The following is a 27109-nucleotide window of genomic DNA, read 5'->3' as shown; positions in this document are numbered from 1 at the left end:
GTACCTGTGCAAAAAATACGCAAGCCACAACTTGCGCCTTTCACTCACAAGGAACAAACCCACAGTGAGATTTCTTTAACTCTGTTTAAATAATAAATAAATAAATAAATAAATAAATAACGGATGGTGAGACACATTAAAGTTGCTTAATTGGTGAAAAATACAAACAGCCAGTAATTTTCCTTGCAACACACACAAAATCCTAAAACGTCGACTGTACTCTTTTCCATAGCTGCTGCCTGGCCTGCTGAGCTCCTCCAGCATTTTGTGCGTGTTGCTTGGATTTCCAGCATCTGCAGATTCTCTCTTGTCGGTAATTTTCCTTTCACTATTGTTGTGAGCTATGATATGAACTGCCTGGTTCTCGATGTCTCAACCTTAACCTGGTGTCTGCCCCAGCAAACATACAAATAGTTACCACAGGGGGAAGGCTGTAAACATTTGTACGTTTGGTAGAGAGTGGACATGAAAGTAAAATAGGCTGCAGATGCTGGAATCTAGAAGGGAAACAGAGTGCTGTAAGAACTCAGCAGGTCAGCTGAGAACCTGCATCTGGACTGAGAGGGAAAGGGGATGATTGGGAATGCACTACAGAGGCTGTTGGCTGACATGTTGAGCCAGATAGGGAGGGCGTGACTGGCTGAAGGAGTCTAGAGGGGGAAGAGGATGGGAGGGATTGACAAAGGCACAAAAAACACAGTGAACAGTAGGGCACTAAGTAGTGTGGTATAAGAGGGATCTGGGAGTACAGAATGATAATTCCTTGATAGTGGCGTCCCAGGTAGATAGTGTCATAAAGAGAGCTTTTGGCACATTTATTTGTTAATTAAGTTGTGAAGGATCATGGTCTTTCCATGATCATGATTATTCTTGGCAAATTATTCTACATAAGTGGTTTCCCATTGGACTTCATAAATCAGAGTACTGAGTACAGGAGTTGGGAAATTATGTTGAAGTTCTATAAAACGTTGGTGAGGTCTAATTTGGAAGAATGTGGGGAGTTCTGATCACCTACCTGCAGGAAAGATATCAATAAGATTAAAAGAGTTCAGAGAAAACTTACAGGAATATTGAGGACCTGAGTTACAGGGAAAGGTCAAATAGGTTAGGACTTTATTCCCTGGAGCTTAGGAGAATGAGGAGAGATTTGATAGAGGTATACAAAATTATTAGGGGTATACATAGGGTTAATGCAAGCAGGCTTTTTCCATTGAGATTGTTTGAAACTAGAACTAGAGGTCATACGTTAAGGGTGAAAGGTGAAATATTTAAGGGGAACTTTATTCAGAGGGTGGTGTGAGTGTGGAATGAGCTGCTGGTGGAAGTGGTGGCTGTGGGTTCAATTTCAACATTCAAGAGAAGTTTGGACATGTACATGGATGGGAAAGGTATGGAGGACTATGGTCTGAGTGTGGGTTGATGGGACTAAGCAGAATAACAGTTTGACTTGGACTCGATCGACTGTAGGGCCTGTTACAGTGCTGTCATGTTCTATGACTCTAAAACCAGGTGGACAATTGAGTCTGTGTGACAGAACTTCAGGGCTGTGGATCACCAGAAAATGGAAAATTCAACACTCACACCATTGGGTTGTAAACTTCCCAAGTGGATTTTAAGAGGATGTTTTCCAGTTTGCATTTGGAGAGCGGTGAGAGAGCACAGACAGTTGTCAGTGCTCCCTGTTTACCGTTGTCCAGGTTCCAGGAAAGGAGACTGGCATTTGGATGGATGCTGGTAAGGAGTGGTATTTATTTTAGTATTAAGTTACTGCTGCTGAGCATTGGCCTTAGTTTGAAAGTTCTAGTTAATGACCCTGTTGGCCTAGAGTTTATTGTTTTTTTCCCTTATTACTGCACAGTTCCTATTAAAACTGAGGGAACTGTTGATCAGCTTCAGCATGTCTCTCTCTCTCTCAGCACTTGGGCCATAAGACACATTCCTTGTGGGCAAGTCTCAACCGGAAAATGGACCCAGCAGAGGGAGAACAGCTGACCTTGGCCTTGATATTCATTGGCCAAATAGGAGAGGAGTCACAGTCAGTTGAAGCTGCATCGGGCAAGGTTACTGTAACAGAATGGCAAACACACAGTCCAAGCCAAAGCTCACGGAGGGGAAACTGAAATCAGCAGCAGCTGGGTTGGCTGATGTGTCTGACGCAGTCCTACAGCTACTTTCAGAGCAGAGAGGCCAGTTCCAGCCGGAGGAACAGGTGTCAGCCCTCGCAGGGAGGGCTTAGCAACTCACCGCAATCAGGAGGCAGCGATTACTGCTCATTCCGCAGCCTTTTGCCACATCAGTGCCACTCCCAGCATCTTCAAAGATCTTCCTTTTCAACAGCCTCAGTAACTCTGGCCACAAATGCCCCGATTCCCATAACTGGTTCGGGTGTATTCCTCCAGCAGGTGGATATTCCGGTGACCCGGACGGCTACGGGAAACTTATTAACCAATGTGAGTTGACTTTCTGAGCCTAGGCTGATTGGTTCAGTGATGATGCGTTTAACTGGCGTACATGATAAATCTCTTAGATGGATCCTGATGCAGCCTGTTCAACACTTTCTGGAAACAAGGTTTCCCCTGGCAACCCAGTCGTTTCGCCAATTTATTGTTGAGTTTCAAGGGATTTTTAAAGAAATCTTCCATGCTGGATCAGGAGGCTGCCCACCGATTCCTGCACGCTTGTGGTGGAGAAGGGGAGGAATGAGAGATCCCTCATCACTGCCATCCAGCAGGGACTGAGTGCAGGGTCTGGCATGACATTGTAGTGGGTGATGACCAGGTCAGTTTGGACTGCCTGATTAATCTGGCCATTTGAAATGACAACCGGGCAACTGAGAGGTGCAAAGGAAGAATGCCCCGACCTGCCTACTCTTTTGATTGCTGTCTGTTGTCGCCCCCCCCTCCCGCATCACGCATTGGAGGAGCCTATGCTGGTGGGGCATATGCACCTATCTCAGGAAGAATGAGATTGGCGCAGGAGAACATGTTCCTGCTTCTATTGTGACTTTCCAGGACACTTCCAGGCTTCACGTCACAAGAGATCAGTAAGAGAGGATGCCCGTCAGCAGGAAGGGGAGATTTGATGGGTCAGTTCTCTCTGCAAGCATCTTCCCTTCATTGTGTAATGTCCAACCTTCATTGTTGAGGGGGGGGGGCCTCAGATCCATGGGCTTCAGGCATTTATTGACTCCGGGGCAGGTCAGAACCTCATGGGTATCTCTCTGGCTCAAAAATAGCCAGCTCCAACTCTGCAATTGAGAGAAAATATTGACGCCAAAGACCTGGATGGCCTTCAACACCTCCATTGGCCAGTATAAGTACCTCATCCTGTCCTTTGGTCTGGCCAATGCTACCGATCTATTTCAAGCCCTAGTCAATGATGTGCTCAGTTACATGTTGAATCAGTTTGTTTTTGTGTAAATGAACAACATTTTGATCTATTCCTGCTTTCTGCCAGAACACATCCAGCATGTCTCCTCGAGATAACCTTTACACCAAACTAGAGAAGTGCATTCCACAAGGAACAGGTGTCATTTTCAGAAACAAAACCAGCATCAGGTTTAATGTCTCCAGCATAGGTCATGAAATTTGTTGTTAAGTGGCAGCAGTACATTGCAATACATAACAAAAAACAGTGATATAAAATTCAAGTTCAATAACTTGTGAAAAAAGTAGGGAGGTAGTGTTCACGGGTTCAATGTCCATTCAGAAATCGGATGGCAGAGGGGAAGAAGCTGTTCCTGAATCATTGAGTGTGTGTCTGCAGGCTTCTGTACCTCCTTCCTGATGGTGGCAATCAGAAGAGGGTATATCCTGGGTAATGGGAGTCTGTAATGATGGAGGCCGTGTTTTTGAGGCATCGCTCCTCGACGATGTCTCAGATGCTGGGAAGGCCAGTGCCCCTGATGGAGCTGACTGAGTTTACAACTTTTTGCAGCTTATTTCGATCCTGTGCAGTACCCCCCCCCCCCCCACCACACCAGACAGTGATGCAGCCATTTGGAATGCTCTCCATGGTCCATCTGTAGAAATTGTTGAGTGTCTTTGGCGACATACAAAATCTCCTCAAGCTCCTAATGAAATATAGCTGCTGTTGTTCCTTCTTTGTAGCTGCATCAATATTTTGGGCCCAGGATAGATCCTCAGAGATGTTGACACCCAGGAACTTGAAACTGCTCACCCTTTCCACTCCTGATCCCTCTATGAGGACAGTGTGTGCTCCCTCGTCTTACCCTTTCTGAAGTCCATAATCAATTCCTTCGTCATACTGAGGTTGAGTGCAAGATTGTTACTGTAACACCACTCAACCTACTGACCTATCTCTCTCCTATACACCTTCCTGAATTCTGCCAACAATACTTGTGTCATCAGAAAATTTATAGAAGGCATTTGAGCTGTTGCTAGTGTAACGCACTGTAATGTTTCATGCTAATGTAATGGTTTCTCTGTACCGCACTGCTTGGGTTATGACTAGGGTTAATGGGGGCTTTGGAATGTATGCTGATTGATGAGGGGAGATGTTTTTCTTTCTTGTATGCCGGAGTGAAGGTTTTGTGGTCTTTTGTTTGGCAGAAGATAGAGAGAGAAGATGCCAGAACGGGGAAGTCATTGTCTGCAGGATGGAGTGGACTTGGAATGGGGTCGGGAGTCAATGGAGAAAATCGATGGAGAATGAACAGACAGAAAAGCCATGAGTTCCAATGTAGCACATTACACTGTTTCATAGGAATGGGCACTTTTCTTTTCTGTTTCTTTACTAACCTATAGTCCAATTAAGAATTATAAAGCTCAATCATATAATTGCATATTGTGCACTGTTTGTTATTTTGTGGTACTGATTTGTAACAGGGGAACACATCACGCAGCATCCACTCAAACAAGATTTCTCAAGTTTGGCTGGGCCTGAGGTTGTCTTCCCCCAGATTAAGCCACTAGCCAAACCCGAGGGTTACAATTGTGGGGGCTTGTCCAGGATTGATTTTGTTGGATGCTGTGGGATTACCCTGAGCATTGAACCAGTGGGGTAGATATTCGTACTCTGGATGAATTGTTAATTTGCCTGTTAAGTACTGTTAAAGTTGCAATTGTGGGTGGAGATTTGATAAAATGGTAGGTGCAGCTCTCGCTTTAATGCAGACCAGCGCTGAAGTAGTGGTGGCTGGGGGCGGAGATTTCAAAAACAAGATTCTATTGTTTCTGAGGATTGAGGGGAAGGAGTGGTCAGATTTGGAATGCTTAATTAGTCCCCATCCCCTTAGTGAAGTGAGAACTCTGAGTTAGTATCCGCCCTTACCTCTCTGACGAAGAAATGGAAAAATGCCCAGGTTCAAAGTCCCGGCTATGGTAGGACCTGCCTATTCTCTGTAATAATGCCCACCCCTAAAGGGGAGGGGAGTATGAGACTTGGGCAGAGCAGACTTCTCAGTTGTTAGATGAGTGGTCGTGCTCTGATGATGTAAAGCAACAGAGATTGCCTGAGAGTTTGAGTGGGCAGGCTGCTGATGTTGTGACAGCCATCAGGTTGCGATATCCCCTAGCAACTATGAGTGATTACAAATGAACACTGGAAAATGCTTTTGGTACAACAGGAAGCCCATTGGAACTCATGGCAGTGTTTCAGAACTTGCGTTAGGAGAAGGGGGAGAAGCTTTTTGCTTATATTTTTCAGCTAGAGAGGCAGCTAAATTGCTTGCGGTGCAGAGGGGCCATTCAGGCGGCTGAGGTGGATCAGGTAGCCAGGGGCGCCCGGTCCCAGGACCGGATTGCTTGGGGTCTCCGACAATCTCGTAAGACGCGCCCCCTTCCCTCTTTTGTAGAGCTGATCAGAGAACTACGAGAGGATGAGAATGCGTTGGAGGCATGGGAGGCCTCTGTCAGCAGGGTACAGTCCTCAGTAGTGGTCCCCTGCGGTGAAGTGACCACAGATAGCCTAGCCCGGGGAGTGGTAGAGGGGACTGTGGCAGAGTTGTGAACTGAGATGTCTCAGCTTTTATCAGCACATATGACCCCCCCCCCCACCCCATATGATGGAGCGGATGGGGGGGGTGCGGATCCCCCAAGGGGATGGGCAATGAAGGGGGCTGCTGGCAGCAAGTGTCACACCAGAGGGAGAGGGAGCCCCCAGATACCTCAGCAGGGAGAGTCGTTGGGAAAGCCTAACGGAGACCCAATGAGGGAATGGCCTGGTGTCTCTGGGGGAACACGTTCCCAGCAATGTACCAAGGAACCCCCGAAAGCGAAAGACCCAGTTCCTGAAGGCTTAGTGGGACCCTGCTCCAGCGTGTCGCTACGGATAGAGGGTATTTACGTTAAACCCATACTCGACACCGGGTCACAGGTCACGTTGTTGTACCATTCGGTTTACACCCGGTATCTGAAGCATTTAGCATTGACACCATTCAGGGTACTGGAGATCTGGGGGCCGATGTGGGAGTGTCTGAGGTCCTTGATACATTAGTGCAGGTTTGCCGGACCCCATTGAGAAGGGTGGCGTTTCAATTCTGGTGGGGACCAACACCCCTCTTGTGAGGAGGCTCATGGGGGCCTGTAAGGAGAAAGCTGATGAAAGCTTTCTGGGAACATTGTCCGTGCACCCGGTGTTTCGGGCTGCTTTTGAGAAAGTGCATGGCAGCATTGGGCCAGATACCGAATTTAAACGAGGGACTGTGTGGTTCACCCAGTCGAAACCAATGGTGGTACGGCCCAGGGAAGTAGCGAGACTGATGGGGACACCCAAATTTCCTGGAGTGCCTGAGGGCAAAGCCCTCTTAGTGGATGCTATGGAAGACCACAAGAGGGAGTTGTGATTTCCTGCTGGGGTACTGGTGAGGCCCGAATTGCAGAAACCCTTGGTTGTACAGACGAGCAGGATGACAGTGATGGTCAGGAACACTATGAAGAGGGAGGTCACTTTCAAGCAGGGGATGCCCCTGGCTCATCTGTTCCCGGTGACGGTAATGTCTAGTGTCCCTGTGAGACAAGCCGGGGGGAAACTATTGGAAAAGGGGGAAAGTTGACCACTGAGTCATTCAACTTCAGAGACTCCCTGGTTCCTGCGGGTTGGGAGAGAAGATTGGTAAAGGAGATGTTGAAGCTGGAAGGTGTCGTTTCCACTGACGAGTTTGATGTGGGTTGTTCCAAGAGCACTCATCACACTATCCGGGTGACCGAGGACACCCTGTTTAGAGAGAGGTCGTGGAGACTGGCCCCTGCCGAGGTGGAAGACATTCGGCAGCACTTGTGTAAGTTGAAGGAAGCTGGGATCATCACTGAGTCCCGAAGCCCCTATGCGTCTCCAAAAGTAGTGGCCTGAAAGAAGAGTGGGAAGGTACAGATGTGCGTGGACTATAGGACTCCAAACAGGCGCACCATTCCTGACCAGTATATGGTCCCAAGGACTGAAGAGATGCTGGCCTGTCTGAATGGTGCGAAGTGGTTCAGTGTGCTGGACTTGAGGAGTGGATATTGTTACACCCTATGTGGTGGAGAGTCAGATACCAAACCTATCAGTTTTCTGGGTAAAACCAGAGGATGGGAATGGGCCTCCATCAGAACCACCTGCTGCCCTGGGACAAGAGGTGCAGGGAGACACAGAGCCCGAACTGGAGCCTACACCTAGTAAGAGGACACTGCGGCGAAAAGCAGGGCAACGGCGGGGTCAACAGCAGGAGAGGTTAAGCCAGCTCTCAACCCTGAAAGGGATACTGATTCGGAGGATGAGGGCCTGGATGTGTGGTATATGCTGCCTTTTGTGAACTCCCCATTGATTGAGGAAGAGACTCCCACCCCTTCTCCCGCTGAGTCAGGTGAAGTGAGGAGGTGGCGCTATCTGGGGACAGCCTGGGTTGTAGTGGGGCCCTGCAAGGGGTGAAGCGGCAGGACAGAGGGTCTCATGGGCATGAGCGAGAGGCCGGGGGAGGCCTCACCTCGTAGACTAGAAGTATCCCCAGTTGTGTCTGAACCTGAAGAGTTAGATGAAGGAGTACAGAGGTCTCAGAGAATTAGGAGACCACCGGATAGGCTGGTCTACGTAGCACAGAGTGTAACCCCTACCGTTTTGGGGAGCTACATCACTGCCTTTTACACCTGAGTTGGACTTCTGCTTTGCAGGAAGGGTTGGCGAATTATCATGAGGACATGACTAAATTTGAGTGTAGCGCGCTGTAAGGTTTCACTGCTAATGTAATGGCCTCTCTGTAGCAGCAAAGTTTGGGTTATGACTAGAGATAACAGGGACTTTAGAATGTGTGCTGGTCAATGAAGGGAGGTGTCTTTCTTTCTTGTGTGCCCGAGCAAAGGTTTCGTGGTCTTTTGCTCGGCGGAAGATGGAGAGAGAAGATGCCAGAACGGGGAAGTCGTAGTCTGCAGGATGGAGTGGACTTGGAATGGGGTTGGGAGTCAATGGAGAAAATCGATGGAGAACAAACAGACGGGAAAACTGTTAGCTCTAACATTGCGCATAACACTGTTTCATAGGAATGGGCCCTTTTTTCTTTCTTGTTTCTTTACTAACCTATATTCAAATTAAGAATTATAAAGCTCAGTTGTTTAATTGCATATTGTGTACTGTTTGTTATTTCGGGGTACTGATTTGCAACAGGGAACACATCAGGCAGCATCCACCCAAGCAAGATTTCCCAAGTTTGGCCGGGCCAGAGGCTGTCTTCCCCCAGATTAAGCCGTTAGCCGAATCCGAGGGTTACACCAGCCACACAGTCATGGGTACGGAGAGAGTAGAGCAGTGGGCTAGGCACACATCCTTGAGGTGCACCAGTGTTGATTATCAGCGAGGCAGGGATGTTATTTCTGATCCACACAGACTGTGGCCTTCCGGTGAGGAAGTTAAGGATCTGGTTGCAGAGGGAGTTCCAGGTTCCGGAACTTTTTGTTAAGGCCTGTAGGAATGATTGTTTTAAAGACTGAACTGTAGCCTGACGTAAGTCTGAATATAGACTCACCCCTTCCAGTGTTCAAATGGACCTGTGTAAAGTTCAGGCAGTCACAGAGTGGTCCAAACTATCTATGGTCAAACAAGTGCAGTGCTTCATGGGGTTTGCAAACTTATTGCTGTTTCATCAGAAATTTCAGTTCCATCGCAGCCCCCATAAATGCACTCACCCAGAAGACATCTGCAGGGTCCCTTTGGACTGAGCATTCTCAGCACTAAAGTGACACCTCACCGCTGTCCCGATACTGCAACACCCATCCTGTCCATTCATCAGAGGTGTCAGCATCGGAGCTGGACTCTCCCAGCACTCTTCTGCAGGTAACCAGCTGCACCCCTGTGTCTTCCTTTCCCGTCGCCTGACCCCTGGCAAGTGTAAATACGATGCTGGGAACCGAGAACTACCGGTTGTCAAGGAGGCCGTGGAAGAATGGTGACACTGACTGGAGGGGCCAGAGCACCCCTCTATGGTATGGACAGATCACAAGAACCTCTTCTACGTACATCTGAGACACCAGGAGACTCAACGTTGGGTTCTCTTCTTCACCCGGTTTAATTTCACCCTCACCTTCTTGTCATCATTAGCACAAGTCTTGAGGTTGGACTTCCAAATGAGGAGCTGTTAACTGCCCCTTCACAGTTCAGAGATTTTATGTCAGGTCAACAACACTTCCAGACTGAAGTTATGACTCACAAGGAGTTTATTCATCCAGTCTATAAAACTGTGCTTGTTGAATGGTGCAATGCATACTCATTATGGAACATACAAGACAGCACAGGCCCTTCAGCCCACAATGTTGTGCTGACCTTTTAAGGTCAATCTAACCCTTCCCTCCCACATAGCCCTCCATTTTCTGTCATCCATCTGCCTATCTAAGAGTCTCTTGAAGACCTCTAATGTATCTTTCCTACCTCTACCACCACCCCTGGGCAGGGTGTTCTGTGTATCTACCAATTCCTGTGTAAAAAGTCCACCTCTGACATCCTCCCTATACTTCCCTCCAATCACCTTAAAATTATGCACCCTCATCTTAGCTATTTCCACCACGGGAAAAAGTCTCTGGCTGTCCACTCGATCTCTGCCTGTTGCCATCTTGTACACCTCTACCTAGTCACCCGCTCATCCTCCTTTTCTCCAAAGAGAAAAGCTCTAACTCGCTCAACATTTCCTCATAAGACACGTTCTCTACGCCAGGAGAATCTCCTCTCCAGCTTCTCTAAAGCTTCCACATCCTTCCTATGATGAGGTGACCAGAACTGAACACAATATTTTAAGAGTGGTCTAACCAGAGTTTTACTGAGCTGCAACATTACTTCACGGCTTTTGAACTAAAACCCCCTACTAATGGAGGCCGACACGCCATACACCTTCATAACCGCTTTATTAACTTGCACAGCAACTCTGAGTGATGTCTAGACTTACACCTCAAGATCAATCTGTCCCTCCACATTGCTAAGGATCCTCCCATTAACCCTATACTCTGCCTTCAAGTTTGACTTTCCAATGTGAATCACTTCACACTTTCCTGCATTGAACCCCATCTGCCACTTCTCAGCTCAGCTCTGGATCCTATCAATTTCTTGTTATAATCTGCGACGACCTTCCACACTAAATCACCAACCTTTGTGTCATCTGCGACCTTACTAACCCACTCTTCCAATTCCTCACCCGTCAGATACAAAAATCACAAAGAGCAGAGGTCCCACCTGGTTATGCAGAATGTGGTGCAGTTAATTCCTGATGATAACTGGACTATGTGACCTTACCAATAACACAGCAGAGCCAATGTTTGTCCTCTTCCCCTCTCCTCTAGAGAAGGGTAGTTGAGCTGGCAACTTACGGTTTTGAAACCCCGGTAGAGGACCTGTAGCTCCTTCTTGGTGAACTTTGTTTGTCCTTGAAGCTGTTCGAGTCCTTCAGGCCGGTGACACACGGTGGAGGGCTCAAACTCATCCTCGATGCTGTCTGTCGGGGACAGAGGCAGAGTGGGAGAGGCAGAGTTAGGGTGGGGTATTTGAGGCGGCTGTGTCCGCGAATGAGCTATGTGCAGAACAGGGGAAGAAATAAAGTGAGGCATTGAGAAGGGGAAAGGAAGGAAGGACGAGGAGAAAGGAAAAAGAAAAGATGGGAAAGGAAGGGGGATACACCATTTGGTCCAATGATTCTCCTCCCACCCCACAAACATTTTAGCAGTTAAACCCTGCCCTGGACTATTAGAAAGACCTTGCCCACTTCAGTCTGTTTGAGACCACTCCCCACTCTGCTCCCAACGATCAGCAAGCTTACTTGGTTGTGAAATACCATCTCGCCACCTTGTGACACTAAAACCAACTTATCACCTATTTTTTCCCATAAAGCACAGAATCATATGACAGAAAAGGAGTCCATTCAGCCTGGTTGCCCTTGTTGGCCCTTTGAAGAAGCTATCCAATTAGTCTCTTCTCTTATTACTTGCTCATCTCCCCTTCCAATTCCCTTTCGAAGGGGAGGGTTATTTGATAATCTGCTTTCACCATTTTTCCAGGCAGCACATTCCAAATTCGCAGTGGCTTACTGTGTAATGTCCTCCTGACCTGCTACAAGCGTCCTCACCTCCATCTGCCTCTTTCACTACTTTAATCTGTTTCTTGTGGTCATTGGATATTTGGCCAACAAACATGGTTTCCTCTCAACCTTCCCTTTTGATTTTGAACTATCTCCCATTGACTTTCTTTGCTCCTGGGAGAACAGCATGTGTCTTTTCAGCGACAAACAACCTGCTGGGAAAACTCAGTGGGTTGAGCAGATCTGCCCACCTGTCTGTCACCTTAAACCCTTCTTCAGTCCACTAACCCCCCCAGAATCCTTCTTCAGCCCAATCCTCTTCTCTTTATTCTGGTCATCTGGCCTCTCCACTCTCGGTCCCAATGCAGGGTTTCATCCGAAATACTGACAATTCTGTTCTTCTGCACAGATGCTGCTCGACCTGCTGATTTCTTCCAGATTGTTTGTTGCTCCAGACTCTCTTACATCCTTAGCTTCTCCTGTCTCTCCCTATGCTGTAGGAAGGACGTGAATGCACTGGAGAGGGTGCAGAGGAGAGCTGCCAGGGTGTTTCCATAAGACCATGAAATATAGGAACAGACATAGGCCAATCGCTCAGCATGTCTGGTCCACCATTCAATCATGGCTAATTTTTCTCAAACCTATTCCCCTACCAATCAAGAATCTGTCAATTTCTGTCTTAAATACACTCAATGACTTGAACTGCACCATGCTCTGTGGCAACAAATTCAATGAAGAAATTCCTCTTCATCTGTGTTCTAAAGGGACGCCCCTTTACTCTTGTGCCCTGTGGTAAAATGTTACTTTTCTGAGGAGAGTCTGGTTAAGCTGGGGTTGTTTTCCTTGCATGAAGGAGGTGTGCAGGAAATGATAGACTTATATAACCTTACACAAGGCGCAGACTGGGTAGAGTTTAAGAAACATTTCCCCTATTAGATGAGTCTAAGACCAGAGGGTTCAGATTTAAAGTGAGGAATGAGAGGGGATCTGAGGACGAAGTTTTTCCGGGGGGGGGGGGGATGTAGGAATCTGGAATGCACTGCCTAAGGAGGTGGTGGAGGAAAAGGGATGCTAGGGACAACTTCTTTACGCACAGGGTGATCAGTGCATGGAAGGAGCTGCCAGAGGAAGTGGTTGAGGCAGGTAAAATAACATTTGAAAGCATCTGGACAAGGATGTGGATGGGAAAGGTTTATTTGGGCCACACACAGGCAAAAGGAACGAGGTTGATGGGGACCATGGTCAGCCCTGGATGAGTTGGGCCAAAGGGACTGTTTCGATACACTCCTGGGAGGGTTTCAGCCTGAGACATCAGCTGTTTATTCCCCACCGCCATAGATGCTGCCTGACTTGCTGAGTTCTTGTGTGTCGCTCAAGAATCTCTTGTGCCTCTCTAAGCTCAGGATTGCATTGGGCCAGACTCTCCAAACACCACTCACCCTGGCCCAACAGAAGTGACTTGCCCTCCCTGGGCTTAATGACAGGCCTGGGTAAGACTAGGAGGCTGACCGCCACTTGCATGTCATTGGTTTATGGGCTGGGACCCCAGGACCAGCACTTGCAGCAGCAATAATATCATCTCAAAAGCCAATCCCCATCTTCAAGACCCATTAATCAGCTACAGCGGCATCTCATTCCCTTTTACCAGCAATTTGAGAACAAAAAGACTGCCAGGTTAACCAAAATAGGAGGTTATTTTAAAAGCAACAAGAAACCGCAGATGTTGGAAATCCAAAATAAAAGTAGAAAATGTTGAAAACACTCAACAGGTTAAGCAGCATCTATGGAGAGAGAGAAATCAGAGGTTTCAAAGACCCCTCACCAGGAAGGAAAATAAAGAAGAATCTTTGACCTAACATTAACCCTGTTCCTCTCTCCAAAGTTCCTCCAAGGGGACCTCAACCTTGCCATGGTTTGGAGGCTTGCTGAGGCTTGCTCAGTGACCTGGAGGGCAGTGTTGGCTGGGGTCAGCGCTTTATGTTTTGGCTCTTGGTAGGGTCACCCATGCCAAACAGGTCAAAGGTTAGAGGCCAGACTAAGAGTGGTCCACCGGTCCTCCAGGTTCAGGGGTTCAGCTCAGGGCCGACAACCCTGACTGGTCAAACAAAATTGTTATGGAAACAGCAGTGAAGAATCCTTCTACATCTGAGTCAGATGGTATTCCTGAATCTCTACCCGGGACCTGTGTGACTGGCAGTAGTGAAAACGGAGAGGAAGCTACTGACGTGATGATGGACCCTGAACGCCAGCTGAGATGGAGGACCTTCATTGCTGCCCTCAATGCCAGCGGTGTAATGGACAGTAAGTTAGTAAGTCTCCTCAAAGAAGATAACAGATCTGGGTGACTCCAACATTTCCCATTTATATTTTAAAGGATTATTCTATTTGATTGGAATCTTAACTAAAGACGGAAACTAAAGTATAAAATAATCCCAAACAGCTGCCAAGAAAAAACAAGAGCACGCAGAGTTCAGAGTGAAACGGAAGACAGCACAGTTTATGTTTTTAAATCAAATACACATTTAATCCCTATTTTATTTGTTTTTGTAATGTTCTCCCTTTGCATTTAATTATCATACAACAGTGTTTTCTGTTAAGGTTTAGAACTAGTGCAGAACAGGGAGAAGGAGCGCACAAGAGAGACTGTGGATGCTGGAAGTCTGGAGCAAAACACTCAGCATCTGTGGGGGGAAATGCACAGTTAACATTTCCAGTTGGGACCTTTCATTTGGACTGAAATATCTCCAACCTATAAGTGCATACTACGTGAGAGCAGTATTAGGCTATTCAGCCCATTGAGTTTACTCTGCCATTTGATTATGCGCCTGACTTATTATCCCTTTCAACCCCATTCTCCTACCTGGTCCATATAAGCTTTGACACCCTGACTAATCAAGAACCCATCAACCTCTGTTTTAGATGTACCCACAGACTTGGCCTCCACAGCCGTCTGAGGCAATTTATTCAGCCTCCACAGATACCGCTCGGCCTGCAAGTCCCTTTGGCGGCTGTTTCATCGTTCCAGCATCTACAGTGCCTGACGTGTGATAACAGTCTAAGATCGAGGTGGTGGGATGAAGTAGACTTCCAAAAATCTGCTAGTAGTTGGCACATTTTCAGGAAACACACTTCTATTTCAACCTTTCTGCGTGTAGCACAGCACTGTAATAGGTTGTTTACTACAGTCCCTCATCCTGCACTGGTCATTTTGCATCTTTTATTGCTGCTGTTTCACATGTTCATATGGCTGCTTGTTTTATTATAGTAGTGTCAGTAACATTATACTGTCTTACATAAAAATGCACCTCACACTTTACAGCAGCCTGTCCATCTTCAGGCCATGCCTCTAAAGGACTTGTGCTGATATTACCTGTGACTCTATGTGCTGGATCTTAACTATATGTATGGCCTGTGTGTGACTATGTGACTGTGTTTTGCACTTTGGCCCCAGAGGAACGGTGTGTAAGGCTGAATGACAGTAAACGTAAACTTGAACTTGTACCGGGGACCCCATACCACCAGGTTCAGGAGTAATTATTACCTAACGACCGTCACGCTCCTGATCCGACATGGATAACTTCACTCGTCTCAGCACTGAACTGATTCTACACCTTGCATACTCACTTTCAAGAACTCTACAACTCATGCTCTCAATATTATTTTTATTTGCACAATTTGTCTTCTTTTGCACGTTGGTTTCTCAGTCTTGTTTATATAACCATATAATAATTACAGCATGGAAACAGGCCATCTCGGCCCTTCTAGTCCGTGCCGAACACTTACTCACCTAGTCCCACCGACCTGCACTCAGCCCATCACCCTCCATTCCTTTCCTGTCCATATACCTATCCAATTTTTTTTTTAATGACAATACCTGCCTCTACCACTTCTACTGGAAGCTCGTTCCACACAGTTACCACTCTCTGAGTAAAGAAGTTCCCCCTCATGTTACCCCTAAATTTTTGCCCCCTAACTCTCAACTCATGTCCTCTTGTTTGAATCTCCCCTACTCTCAATGGAAAAAGCCTATCGACGTCAACTCTATCTATCCCCCTCATTATTTTAAATACCTCTATCAAGTCCCCCCTCAACCTTCTACGCTCCAAGGAATAAAGATCTAACTTGTTCAACCTTTCTCTGTAACTTAGGTGCTGAAACCCAGGTAACATTCTAGTAAATCTCCTCCTTACTCTCTCTATTTTGTTGACATCCTTCCTATAATTTGGTGACCAGAACTGTACACAATACTCCAAATTTGGCCTCACCAATGCCTTGTACAATTTTAACATTACATCCCAACTCCTATACTCAATGCTCTGATTTATAAAGGCCAGTATACCAAAAGCTTTCTTCACCACCCTATTCACATGAGATTCCACCTTCAGGGAACTATGCACCATGTATAGTTTTTTGTAAATTCTGCTGTTTTAAAAAAAAAATTCTTGTAAATGCCTGCAGGAAAATGAATCTAAGATAGCTTATAATAACACATACAAACTTTGATAATAAATTTGACCTTGACTTTAAGGTACAGTGAACAACTTTGTTTTGCATGCTATCCATACAGACCATTACATTATAACAGTGCATTGAGTACAAGGCCAAACAATAACAGAATGCAGAACAATAATTCTTAGAGTCGTAGAATTTCTATTTAAAAGAATGATTTTAAGAGGAGTGATGACTGGATCTGCAGAGACTGCTTGCAATAAGTCACTGGCATCACCTTTCACCTCTTCCTGTTTTCCTGTGAAAGTAAGTTTTCTGGGAAATCCAGAGAGTTTAAAGGGAGCAGGAACTTCGAGCCTTCGCTCAGGCTGCAGACTGCATCAGAGTTTCTGATCAGTCACATACTGGATTTCAGAGTTTCACCGTGCTGTGTGACACAGGTAGATGAATGCACTCCTCTAGACAGACCGGCGGAGACCATCACTGAAATAAGTTGCTCCTGATCTGGTTTACTGTAACAAGTATGTCTGGCCATCCATTTAGATGCATCGTGCCAGACAGTCTTTGGAATTGGAATTGGCTTACTATTGTCACATGTACCAAGATACAGTGAAAAAATTGTTTTGCATACAGATTAGACCATTACTCAGTGCAACAGTAACAGAACGCAGAATAAAGTGTTACAGCTACAGAGAGAGTGCAGTGCAGGCAGACAGTAAGGAGCCAGATCATAAAGAGGTGCATTGTCAGGTCAAGAGTCCGCCTTATCATATGAGAACATCATTCATAGTCTAATGACAGCGGGATCGATACATTAATATGGTGCGGTCTAAAACTAGAGAGCACAGGTTAAAGGTGAGAGGGGAAAGATTTAAAGAGGACCTAAAGGGCAAGTTTTTCCGGACAGAATATGGTATATGGAATGAGCTGCCAGAGCTATGAGAGAGGAGGATGTAATCACAATGCTTAAAGGACATTTGGACAGGTTAACAGATCGAAAAGGTAGTCGCTAGCGTAACACTTTCACCGCTCCAGATATCGGTGTTCAATTCCCGCCACTGCCTGTAAGGCGTTTGTACATTCTTCCCGTGACTGTACGGATCTCCTCCCGGTGCTCCGGTTTCCTCCCACATTCCAAAGTCGTGTGGGTCAAGAAGAGTCAGTGAGTTGTAAACAAGTTATGTGGTACTGTCAGTATAACGACATGTGTGGGCTGCCCGCAGCATATCCCCGGACTGAGTTGGTCGTTGGTGCAAACGATGTATTTCACAGCTTGCGTCAATGTTTTGATGGACATGTGATAAATAAGACTAATCTTTAGGAAAGGTTGGCTATCGGCCAAATGCAGATAAACAAAACTTGCTGAGGGACGCTCCCTGGTTAGGATGGATGAAAAGCCTGTTTCTACAAACACTCAATTAACAAATCTATTTCTTTTGCTGTATTAAATTTACAAGCTATCTTTCCACTAGAATACACCATACCAAAATACCAATTTGTCTTTTCAATTCATGTAGTTTTGCTTAACAAAATCTTTTACTGGAACAAATCCCATTTGTAATATAAGAGGGAACTGCAATTTTCAATATAGATCCTACAAGGGAAATGCGATTGTGTTAAAAGGTACAACAGCGTGAACGTAATTTGATTTCTCGGGCAGGATACAGTAAGTTATATATATTTTGAATGATTGCAGAGCGGAGCATGGTATTGGAGGAAATATTACCGCAGGCAATGACTGCTGCTCGGTGTGGGAGCTGGTGATGTCCTGGTTTGCTGGTCAGCGGGTGATAGACACACGCAGCCCGAACTGGATGGTAGGCAGTTCTGGCAGCTGCCAGAGGGGGCAGCACAAGCACCAGTCAGAGTGTGAGAACATACAGTCTTAATTAATGCACCCAATGCTCACATTTTATTATTATGTATTCTGAGTTTAAGGTATGACTGCTAAAGGCACAGCGTTGATGGGTGGCGCAGAGGTGCAGCAGTTAGTGCTGCTGGCTCTCAGCCTCGGGGATATGGATAACGATCTGATCTGTATAAACAGTACACAGGACAAGCTCTTCATTGTAGCTTGGTACATGTGATAATAATAAGCCAATTCTAAATCCAATTCAATCCTGTCCTTGAGAGCTGTCTAAAAGACTGTAAGACACAGGAGCAGAATTAGGCTATTCAGCCCATCGAGTCTGCTCTGCCATTTAATCATGGCTGATTTATTTTCCCTCTCAACCCCATTTTACTGCCTTCTCTCATTACCTTTAATGCCCTTACTAACCAAGAATCTATTAACCTCTGCTTTAATGACTTGGCCTCCACAGCTGTCTGTGGCAATGAATTGCACAGATTCACCACCCTCTGACTAAAGAAATTCCCCCTCGTCGCTGTTCTAAAGGGACGTCCTTCTATTCTGAGACCGGGCCCTCTGGTCCTGATCTCCTCCAGCTATTGGAAACTTCATCTCTGTGTGCACTCTATCTAGGCCTTTCAACATTCGGTGGCTTTCAGTGAGTCGCCTCTCACTCTTTTAAACGCCAGTGAGTACAGGCCCAGAGCCATCAAATGCTGTTCATATGTAAATGCTTTCATTTCCGGGATCATTATCATAAACCTCCTTTCGATCCTCTCCAATGCCAGCACACAGGGCCAAAAACTGCTGAGAATACTCTCACGTGGAGTCTATGCGGCAGGATAGATGCACTAACACTGGCGAGCTGGTAAATCAACACCAACTCCGATGGACAGGTCAGAGGTCATCCGGATGCCCAACTCACGTCTCCCCAGACAGATCCTTTACTCCCAGTTGAAGGTCGGACAGTGAGTCCCTGGTGTGGGCAAAGGAAACACTTCAAGGGTATTCATCAAGGTCAGCCCGAAGAAATTCAACATTACTGGGAAGACAATGCAGTCAACAGATACAACCGGAGAAAATCTGTTCTAGAGGGAGCTGTGCTGCACGAGAACGACCTCCCTGTGCCACAGAGAACAAGCAGCAGCTGCAAAAGGAGAGACTGAACAACCAAAAGACCCGACCATGAACCACAGCCACCACTTACTCGTAGCCGCACTGCACCAGAATGTGTGGATCCCATATCGGCCTCTACAGCCAACTGAAAATCCACCAATAATCTATCCCTTAGGAGAACATCACGCTCGACTTGAGTAATCGCACTATTACTACGTGGAGTTTGCATGTTCTTCCTGTGTCCAAGCAGTACTCTCCCTGTCTGTTCTGGTTTCCTAACATCACAGTGTCATAGAGCACAGAACCAGGCCCTTTGGCCCATCGTAACACTGCTAATTCCATCTCCCAGCAGACAGCTCCAAGCCTTCCATAACATAGTGTTTTGAATGTTCCAGTAACCCCAAAGGTTACTTGCAAAAAAAAAGAATCAAAGAGGAGTCTACATGACAGAGATGACAGTATGAACCCATAAACTAACTCTATTGACAGGAGAAGTTAGGCAAACAAGCTGACCCTGGACACACTGCCACAGATGCAGACAATAAACCACTCAAAAAACAATAAACACAGGAAAAATAATCTGGCACTGAGTCCATGGCTTGAACTCAGGCTGTTCTGCTTCAAATACCGGGTCGATTTTTAGACCCAGCCCATTCCTGGTGGCCCTTGACCTTCCCACCAACAAGTTAAACAGAATTAAGTTCTGGAACAGAGCCATGAGTTCAAAGATTCACCACCAAACAATTTTAAATACAAATAAAATTCTATCACAGTACATTTTTTAATTTAGGGAAACAGCATAGTAACAGAACCTTCTGGCCCAATGAGGCCAGACTGCCTGATTACACACGTGTGACCAATTAACTTATTATCCTTTGGAATTTGGGAGGGAACCAGAGCACCTGGTGTCTGGTGGGGTAATAGCATTAGGTTAACTGCTATGCTATGGTGCTGCCCTAAATCTATCACTAAATAAAAGCTGGGAACTTCCCAAGGCACCTTTATTATTGAATAACCTCTTTAAGGGTCGCTGGTCAGGGAGTTCAAACCTGGGTCTCTTACCAAGTTCAAAGGACCTTGATCTGCAGATGTCAATGTGGGCTCCAGATAGCTACAAGGGAAGTAGTTAGACCACATGCCTTGTTCTGCTTTGGGTGAACAACCTCTCCTTTCCTCAGTCTCTCTCAAAGTCACAGAGCAATCCCAGTCCATTCACAGAGCTCTCCCAGCCCAGCTCGATCACTCAGTGACAAGAAATCTTCAAACGGGTGAGAGCCCAGCGAAGAGTATCTGGCTGTGTCTGAGTCAGAGGCAGAGTTTGGTGCTGGGTAGTGGGGACATTAGAATGCATCTTAAACTTACTTGATAAGGTAGCAAAAGCATTACAAATTATTAATTTAAAAAGACACGTATTTACATTCAAACTATCTCTGGTTTCATTTTTACTTTGTTTCTACTTCACCAGCAGGAATTATTATCTTAGCTCATTGTGGAATCTTGCTACAGCTTCAGGGTAGCCCATAAAATTATCACCTGCATCAAATTTGCAAAGTTAAACATCAGGTCATTTGACCCACCAGATATCGAGGAGGTCATGTTAGAGGCTTACTTTCAATCTGTAACATCCTGAGCAAGAATCTCAGAACTGTACATGGTGACACAAATGTACTTTGACAATAAATTTGCAAGATGGGTACGGGGAGGATGTTTCCTTTGGTGGTGGAATCTAGTTCTGGAATCGCTGTGAGAAAATAAGGGATTACCTCTCTAGTTCAGAGTAGCAGTGACATTTTTATCTCCCAGTTGTTTGTGAACCTTTGGAACTTTCGAAAGGCTGCTGGAGCAAGACTTTGGACATCTTTTAAAGCAGTGGTGGATTCTTGATAAGGAATGGGGTGAAAGAGTACCACAGCTAGACAAACAATGCCATAACAATCTTACCATACACTCAGTGGCTGCTTTGTTAGGAACACCCGTACACCTGCCCATGAAGAGCATAAGATACTGGAGCAGAATTAGGCCATTTGGCCCATCAAGTCTGCTCCCCCATTTCATTATGGCTGATCCATTTTCCCTCTCAGCCCCAATCTCCAGCTTTCTCTCAGTATCCCTTCAAGCCCTGACTAATCAAGAATCTATCAATTTTCACATTAAATATACCCAATGACTTGTCCTCCACAGCTGCCTGTGGCAATGAATTCCACAGACTCACTGCTCTCTGGCTAAAGATATTCCTCCTCATCTCCATTCTAAAAGGACACTCTTCTGAGGCTGTGCCCTCTGGTCTTAGACTTCCCCACTCAAGGAAACATCCTCTCCACATCCACTCTATTGAGACCTTTCAATATTCAATGGGTTTCAATGAGATTCCCCCCTCATTCTTCTGATTTCCACTAAGTACAGGCCCAGAGCCTTCAAACGCTCCTCATAAGTTAAGCCTTTCATTCCTGGAATCATTTTTGTGACCCTCCATTGAACCCTCTCCAATGTCATCACACCCTTTCTAAGATAAGGGACCCAAAACTGTTCACAATACTCCAGGTGAGGCCTCACCAGTGTTTTATTTATTTATTGAGATACAGCCTGGAATAAGCCCTTCAAGCCAAGCCATCCTGCAAGCCCCCAATTTAATCCTAGCCTAATCATGGGACAATTTATAATGTCCAATTAACCTACCAACCGGTATGTCTTCGGACTGTGGGAGACTCTCTGCTTCCTCAAAACTACCTGCCTCTCCATCTATCTTCATATCATCCACAAACTTAGCTACAAAGCCACCAGTTCTATCACCCAAACCATTGACATATAATGTAAAAACAAGCTGTTCCAATACAGACCCATGTGGAACCACTAGTCACTGGCAGCCAACCAGAAAAAGCTTCCTTTATCCCCACTCTGCCTCCTGCCAATCAGCCGGTGCTCTATCCAAGCCATATCTTTCCTGTAATCCATGGGCTCTTAACTTGTTAAGCAGGCTCATGTGTGGCACCTTGTCAAAGGCCTTCTGGAAATCCAAGTATGCAACATTCACTAATTCTCCTTTGTTTATCCTGATTGTTATTTCTTCAAAGAATTGCAAAAGATTTGTCAAGCAAGATTGTCCTTTGTGGAAAGCACGCTGAGTATGGTGTATTTTATCATGTGCCTCCAAGCACCCTGAGACCTTGTCCATAACGATCAATTCCAACATCTTCCCAACCACTGAGGTCAGAGTAACTGACCTAAACCTTCCTTTCTTCCTTGTTGAAGAGTGGAGTGGTGTTTGCAATTTTCTAGTCCTCTGGAACCATGCCGGAATCTAGTGATTCTTGAAAGATCATTACTGATGCCTCCACAATCCCTTCAGCCACCTCTTTCAGAACCCTGGTGTGTAGACCATCTGGTCCAGGTGACTTATCTACCTTCAGACCTTTCAGTTTCTTAAGCACCTTCTCCCTAGTAGTTGCAACTTCGCACGCTTTTGCCCCCTAACATTCTTGAACTTCTGACATGCAGCTAGTGTTTTCCACAGTGAAGAGTGATGCAAAATACTTATTCAGTTCATCTGCCATTTCTGCGCCCCAGATTACTACCTCTCCAGCACCATTTTCCATTAGTCAATATCTACTCTTGCCTCTCTTTTGTACTTTATATGTATGAAGAAACTTTTGGTTTTCTCTTTAATATTGTTGGCTAGCTTAGCTTCATATTCCATTAGTTGCCTTCTGTTGGCTTTTAAAAGCTTCCCATTCCTGGAGAAATGGTAAATCATATCCCAATGGAACCTGTCCAACACTCAACGTCAAAGCAGAAATGGATTTCCCTACAAACTCAAAACCGTGCAAGAACTCTTTCCCACTGAAGGATGCCAGAAGGTAATTGACATGCACGGCTAACTCTGCTTCTCTCTCCACAGATGCTGCCTGACCTGCGCAGCAATTCCTGTTCTGCATCCCAAGGATCCAGTTTTCCAAGTACAACAGTACTCTATCTCAAATTCCTAATCCCGGCCACCGCCCACTGTCAAATGCCAACTATTCCCGTTTGCCGAAATGAGAACAGAAAATAATAATAGGAATACTCCAGAGGTGGGGGGAGAGGGTGGGGTGAGGAAGGGGGAGAGAGGGAGAAGGGAGAAGGGGAGAGAGGGAGAGGGGGAGAGAGGGAGAGGGGGAGAGAGGGAGAAGGGAGGGGGGAGAGAGGGAGAGGGGAAGAGAGGGAGAGGGGAAGAGAGGGAGGAGAGAGTGAGAGGGAGCGAGAGAGAAAGAAGGAGAGGGAGGGAGGGGAAGAGGAGGAGAGGGAGGGAGGGATGGAAGGGGAGAGGGAGACAGATTGATAGATTTGTTCCTTGTACATGCAATCTCATTAATCTTTCTCAATGCCATCCCCTATGACCAGGTGCCTGGAAATTCCTGGGGCAGTGCGCACATATGACTCATCTGATGCTCCTTCCTAGACTGTAGCCCAAAGGGGACACCTTATTTTCCAGAGCAGAAATACTGTAAAATATTGAGTAATTCACTTTAATTTCATCCAGAGATGACAACTAGGATTGATCTCAATCACATCTTTTGTGTGCTGCATAAATTCTCCACTCATTGCATTCCAAATACAAGAGATTCTGCAGACGCTGAAAATCAAGAGTAACACACAAAATGCTGGAGGAACTCAGCAGGTCAGGCAACATCGATGGAGGAGAATAAACAGTCAACACTTTGGGCTAAGACCCTTCAACAGAGGCCCGAAATGTCGAATGTTTATTCCCCTTCATAGATGCTGCCTACTTGCTGAGTTCCTCCAGGATTTTGTGTGTGCATTACCTATTGCATTCTGATGGTGAAACAATCTTGCCTTTACTGGGACTGTAAGCTACAGTTTCATTCATGCTATTTGCAATTCAGACACAGTTTCCTAATGCGCAATAGACTGTATTTCAAAAATACCCTTTATATAACCTCTGTAAACTGATGAAATTCACGGGGAGTCTTTAGAACACGTAAACAGTTTGCTGTTGTTCAAAGATTCTTGTGCCTTTGTAACATTTTGTCATGTGGACAGTACTTTACTCAAGCGTGCTTGTTGTCATTTCTGTTGTAAAACACCAACCCCCTGCCCCTTCTTTATCGCACTGGCTGGCACCAGATACCCTGTCTATTGGTTACCCTGTGGGGGTTTACGAGAGAGCTAAAGACACACAGTATTCACACGAGATAAACATGGGTAGAAGGTTCACTTGCATTCACTGAGTGAAGGAACCAGCTTAGGTCGACAGCATGGTAAGATTTTCAGGAAACGCTGCTTTAATGCTTTTGTGTTATGACGTGGCTGGTTGCCTGAAAGTCATCAAAGGAAATAACAAGAAAATTAACCAAATAATAAAATAAAAAGGACTATATATCTTTAAAAAATTCAACATTTTTTGGGTGATATGTCCACTGGCTTTTAAAACTTCCTGGGGATTTATCTTGGTGGAGGGCACATTGGAAGCTGCAAATACTAGGATTACTGAATTGTTGATTGGTGCTGATGATTGTTCTTTGACATTGACCATCACCATTTCCTGTTCTAGACAGGGACTGTGATGCCTGGGCAGACCCCTCCTTGAAGGCTGCCCCTCTGATTGGGCAAACACAGCAATAGGTTGCAAACCATCTTGGCCAATTGGAGGCATGTGATGGGAAAAGGCGGCAGATTACTGGTGGTTTCTGAAGTAAAGCCGCTGCATAAGTTTTGCAGCTTGGGTGTGGGCCAGGCTCTGAATGCCCTATGCCAAACTGCGTAAGATGCTTCCAGAGTTACCTCACTGCCTAACAGTTGGGAATGTGAAAAAATGGGTTCAGTAGCCTGGTTGAAAGCAGTTAATTCAACACTTAACACCATCCATCCACTCAGTGTCTGCGGGTCACTGGACAGGTTTGTCTTACCCCATTGTTTCAGGTTGTTGCCAGACAATGGACACCTGTTTTTTTAGTGTCCTTAACAAGGCCACGTAGAGCCCTGGGTGGTGGCTCAGCATTGCTAGTTTGGGATAGTGCAGACTTAGTCTTGGGGCCATTATTGACCTCAAATGCTCCACTGCAGGGGAATCTCATCCCTTCTGTAGGGGGTTACCTCCTTCCACTTTATTTATGATTGGGAATGGAAGGGGATTTATTCACTGTGAGGTAGGCAAGGAAGTGTCGGGGTTAGCGTAATGCTATTCCAGTGCCGGCAACCTGGGATCAGTGCCCGCCGCTGCCTGTCAGGGAGACTGTACGCTTTCCATGTGACCCTGTGGGTTTCCTCTAGGTGCTCCAGTTTCCTCCCACATTTCAAACACATATCATTTAGACAGTTAATTGGCCACATGGGTATAATTGGGCAGAATGGGATTGTTGGGCCGAAGGGCCTGTTACTGTGCTGTATCTCTAAGTAAAAATAAATAATACAAATAAAAAATATATAAAATGTACAACACCAACACCTTGTGTAACAAGCTGTTTGCCCACCATTCATTCTCTTCACCACTAGCGCACGATGCACCGGTGATACCAGGTGCAAATCTGGTGTGTTACTTGTAGATGGTGCCACACTGCAGCCAAGGTGCTCTAGTGATGGGATGGGTGGGTTGTTCTGGATGGCACTAAGTGTTATATGATCTGCTTTCGTTTAGGTGAGTGTAGCCCGTCCCTCCATTTTACCAACTTCGAGATGATGAGATACAATAACTCCAGAAGAATCTTAAGCTACTTGGCACAGGATGTTCATTATAGGCTTTTTAAGAGTTACAGGTTGGCCTTGGTCATCTTAACCCAGTAAATGCATTGCCACCCTTGCTAAATTTTTGTTTTAATTTGCAGTGCGTTAGCATTTTAAATTCCGCAGCTACAAAGTTTGAATTTACATGGTGTGTCCACTTTTAAAAATCACCAGGAGTTGGACATCCAGCTTGTTGTAGATGCACAATTGCACTAACTCTCACTGCCCAGGATATCCAAGCTCAATTTCTGTCTGGTGGGATCTGAATTCATGGAGTTAGAGACTCCTTAACCAGCACACGGACCAAAACCACACAGGATATGAGTGGCCTCTGTAACGTGGGCTGATAGCTCTGCTCCCCTGTGGAAACTGGAAGCAAACGGATCAGGAATCTTTGGTGACATGGTTCTCACCCACCAGAGCTCATTTCACGGTATAAAATGCCCAGGAGTATTTGAAAGCCAGCACACTCTAAAACCCAACATTTCAAGGAACACCAAACACAACTTGTCTTCAAAGATTGAAACTCTCAAAACCCTTCCTTTCAGTAAATTGGTTTCTATCAGTCTGGTTTTACATCCATAAATCTTTATTCCCTTTCCTCCTCTTTCAAGGCCTTGCTGGGGGTGGGAAGGGCAATGTTGTGGGACACTGTCCAGTAACCCTGTTAGGGTCATTTATTTAGGTAACAATGTCACTCAAACTATTCAGAATTGGAGGGCTTTGTACTCAAGTACTATGATCCTTCAAAACTTTTGGGCTTTATCCCCTGAAATTCAAGAAGCCCTATCATCGCATACTCTCAGAGATTAAAAGGACTTAAGTTCAAGGATGAAAACTATTTCTATATATTGAGAAATCTGGGACAAGTGAACAAAGCCGAAAGATTGGAGCCACGATGTCAGATGCAAAATTCAGAAATCGTACACTTGAAGCACCTGGTGGAGATGGAGACTGACCCACAAATAGGGGCTTTTCTCTTTGGAGTGAGGGAGGCTGAGAGGTGACTCTCTTGAGGTGAACAAGGTAATAAGAGGCATAGACTGAGAGGACAGCCAGCGACTTCTTCCCGGGACGGAAATCCAGAAATTGATGAGAAGGGCATAATATTAAGGTGATTGGAGGAAAGTATAAGGGGAGGGGCGGGGTTGTCAGAGGTAGGTTTTTTTTACACAGAGGGAGGTAGTTGTATGAAGAGCCCTGCCAGGGTGGTGATAGATGCAGATACATAGAATATAGAACATAGAAATCTATAGCACATTACATGTCTTTCAGCCCACAATGTTATGCCAACCATATAACCTACTCTCGAAACTGCCTAGAGTTTTCCTAGCGCATAGCCCTCTATTTTTCTAAGCTCCATGTACCTTTAAGAGGCTCTTAAAAGATCCTATTGTATCCACTTCCACCACTGCCACCAGCAGTGCATTCCACACACCCACCACTCTCTGTGTGAAAAACTTACCCCGACATCTCCTCAGTACCTATTT

At 45.8% G+C, this 27109-nt stretch overlaps 1 protein-coding gene across 9 annotated transcripts in view; it reads right to left on the bottom strand.

Annotated features, from left to right (window-relative positions):
• LOC140715164 (A-type potassium channel modulatory protein KCNIP2) overlaps nt 1–27109 on the bottom strand; it is a 497102-nt gene that overhangs the window by 16015 nt on the left and 453978 nt on the right. For 6 of the 9 annotated variants that reach the window (XM_073026956.1, XM_073026954.1, XM_073026952.1 and 3 more), the window contains one exon: nt 10785–10909. In XM_073026956.1, coding sequence (XP_072883057.1) covers nt 10785–10909 — 125 coding nt within the window. Of the gene's footprint in view, nt 1–10784; nt 10910–24114; nt 24215–27109 lie in introns of all 9 variants that reach the window. The other 3 variants (XM_073026951.1, XM_073026949.1, XM_073026950.1) reach the window with 1 other exon arrangement.

This window comes from Hemitrygon akajei, chromosome 23 (assembly GCF_048418815.1).
Source record: "Hemitrygon akajei chromosome 23, sHemAka1.3, whole genome shotgun sequence".
Classification (NCBI taxonomy): Eukaryota; Metazoa; Chordata; class Chondrichthyes; order Myliobatiformes; family Dasyatidae; genus Hemitrygon; species Hemitrygon akajei.
The sequence above is the reverse complement of the archived record's forward strand: the minus strand, read 5'-3'. Positions and strand labels throughout refer to the sequence as shown.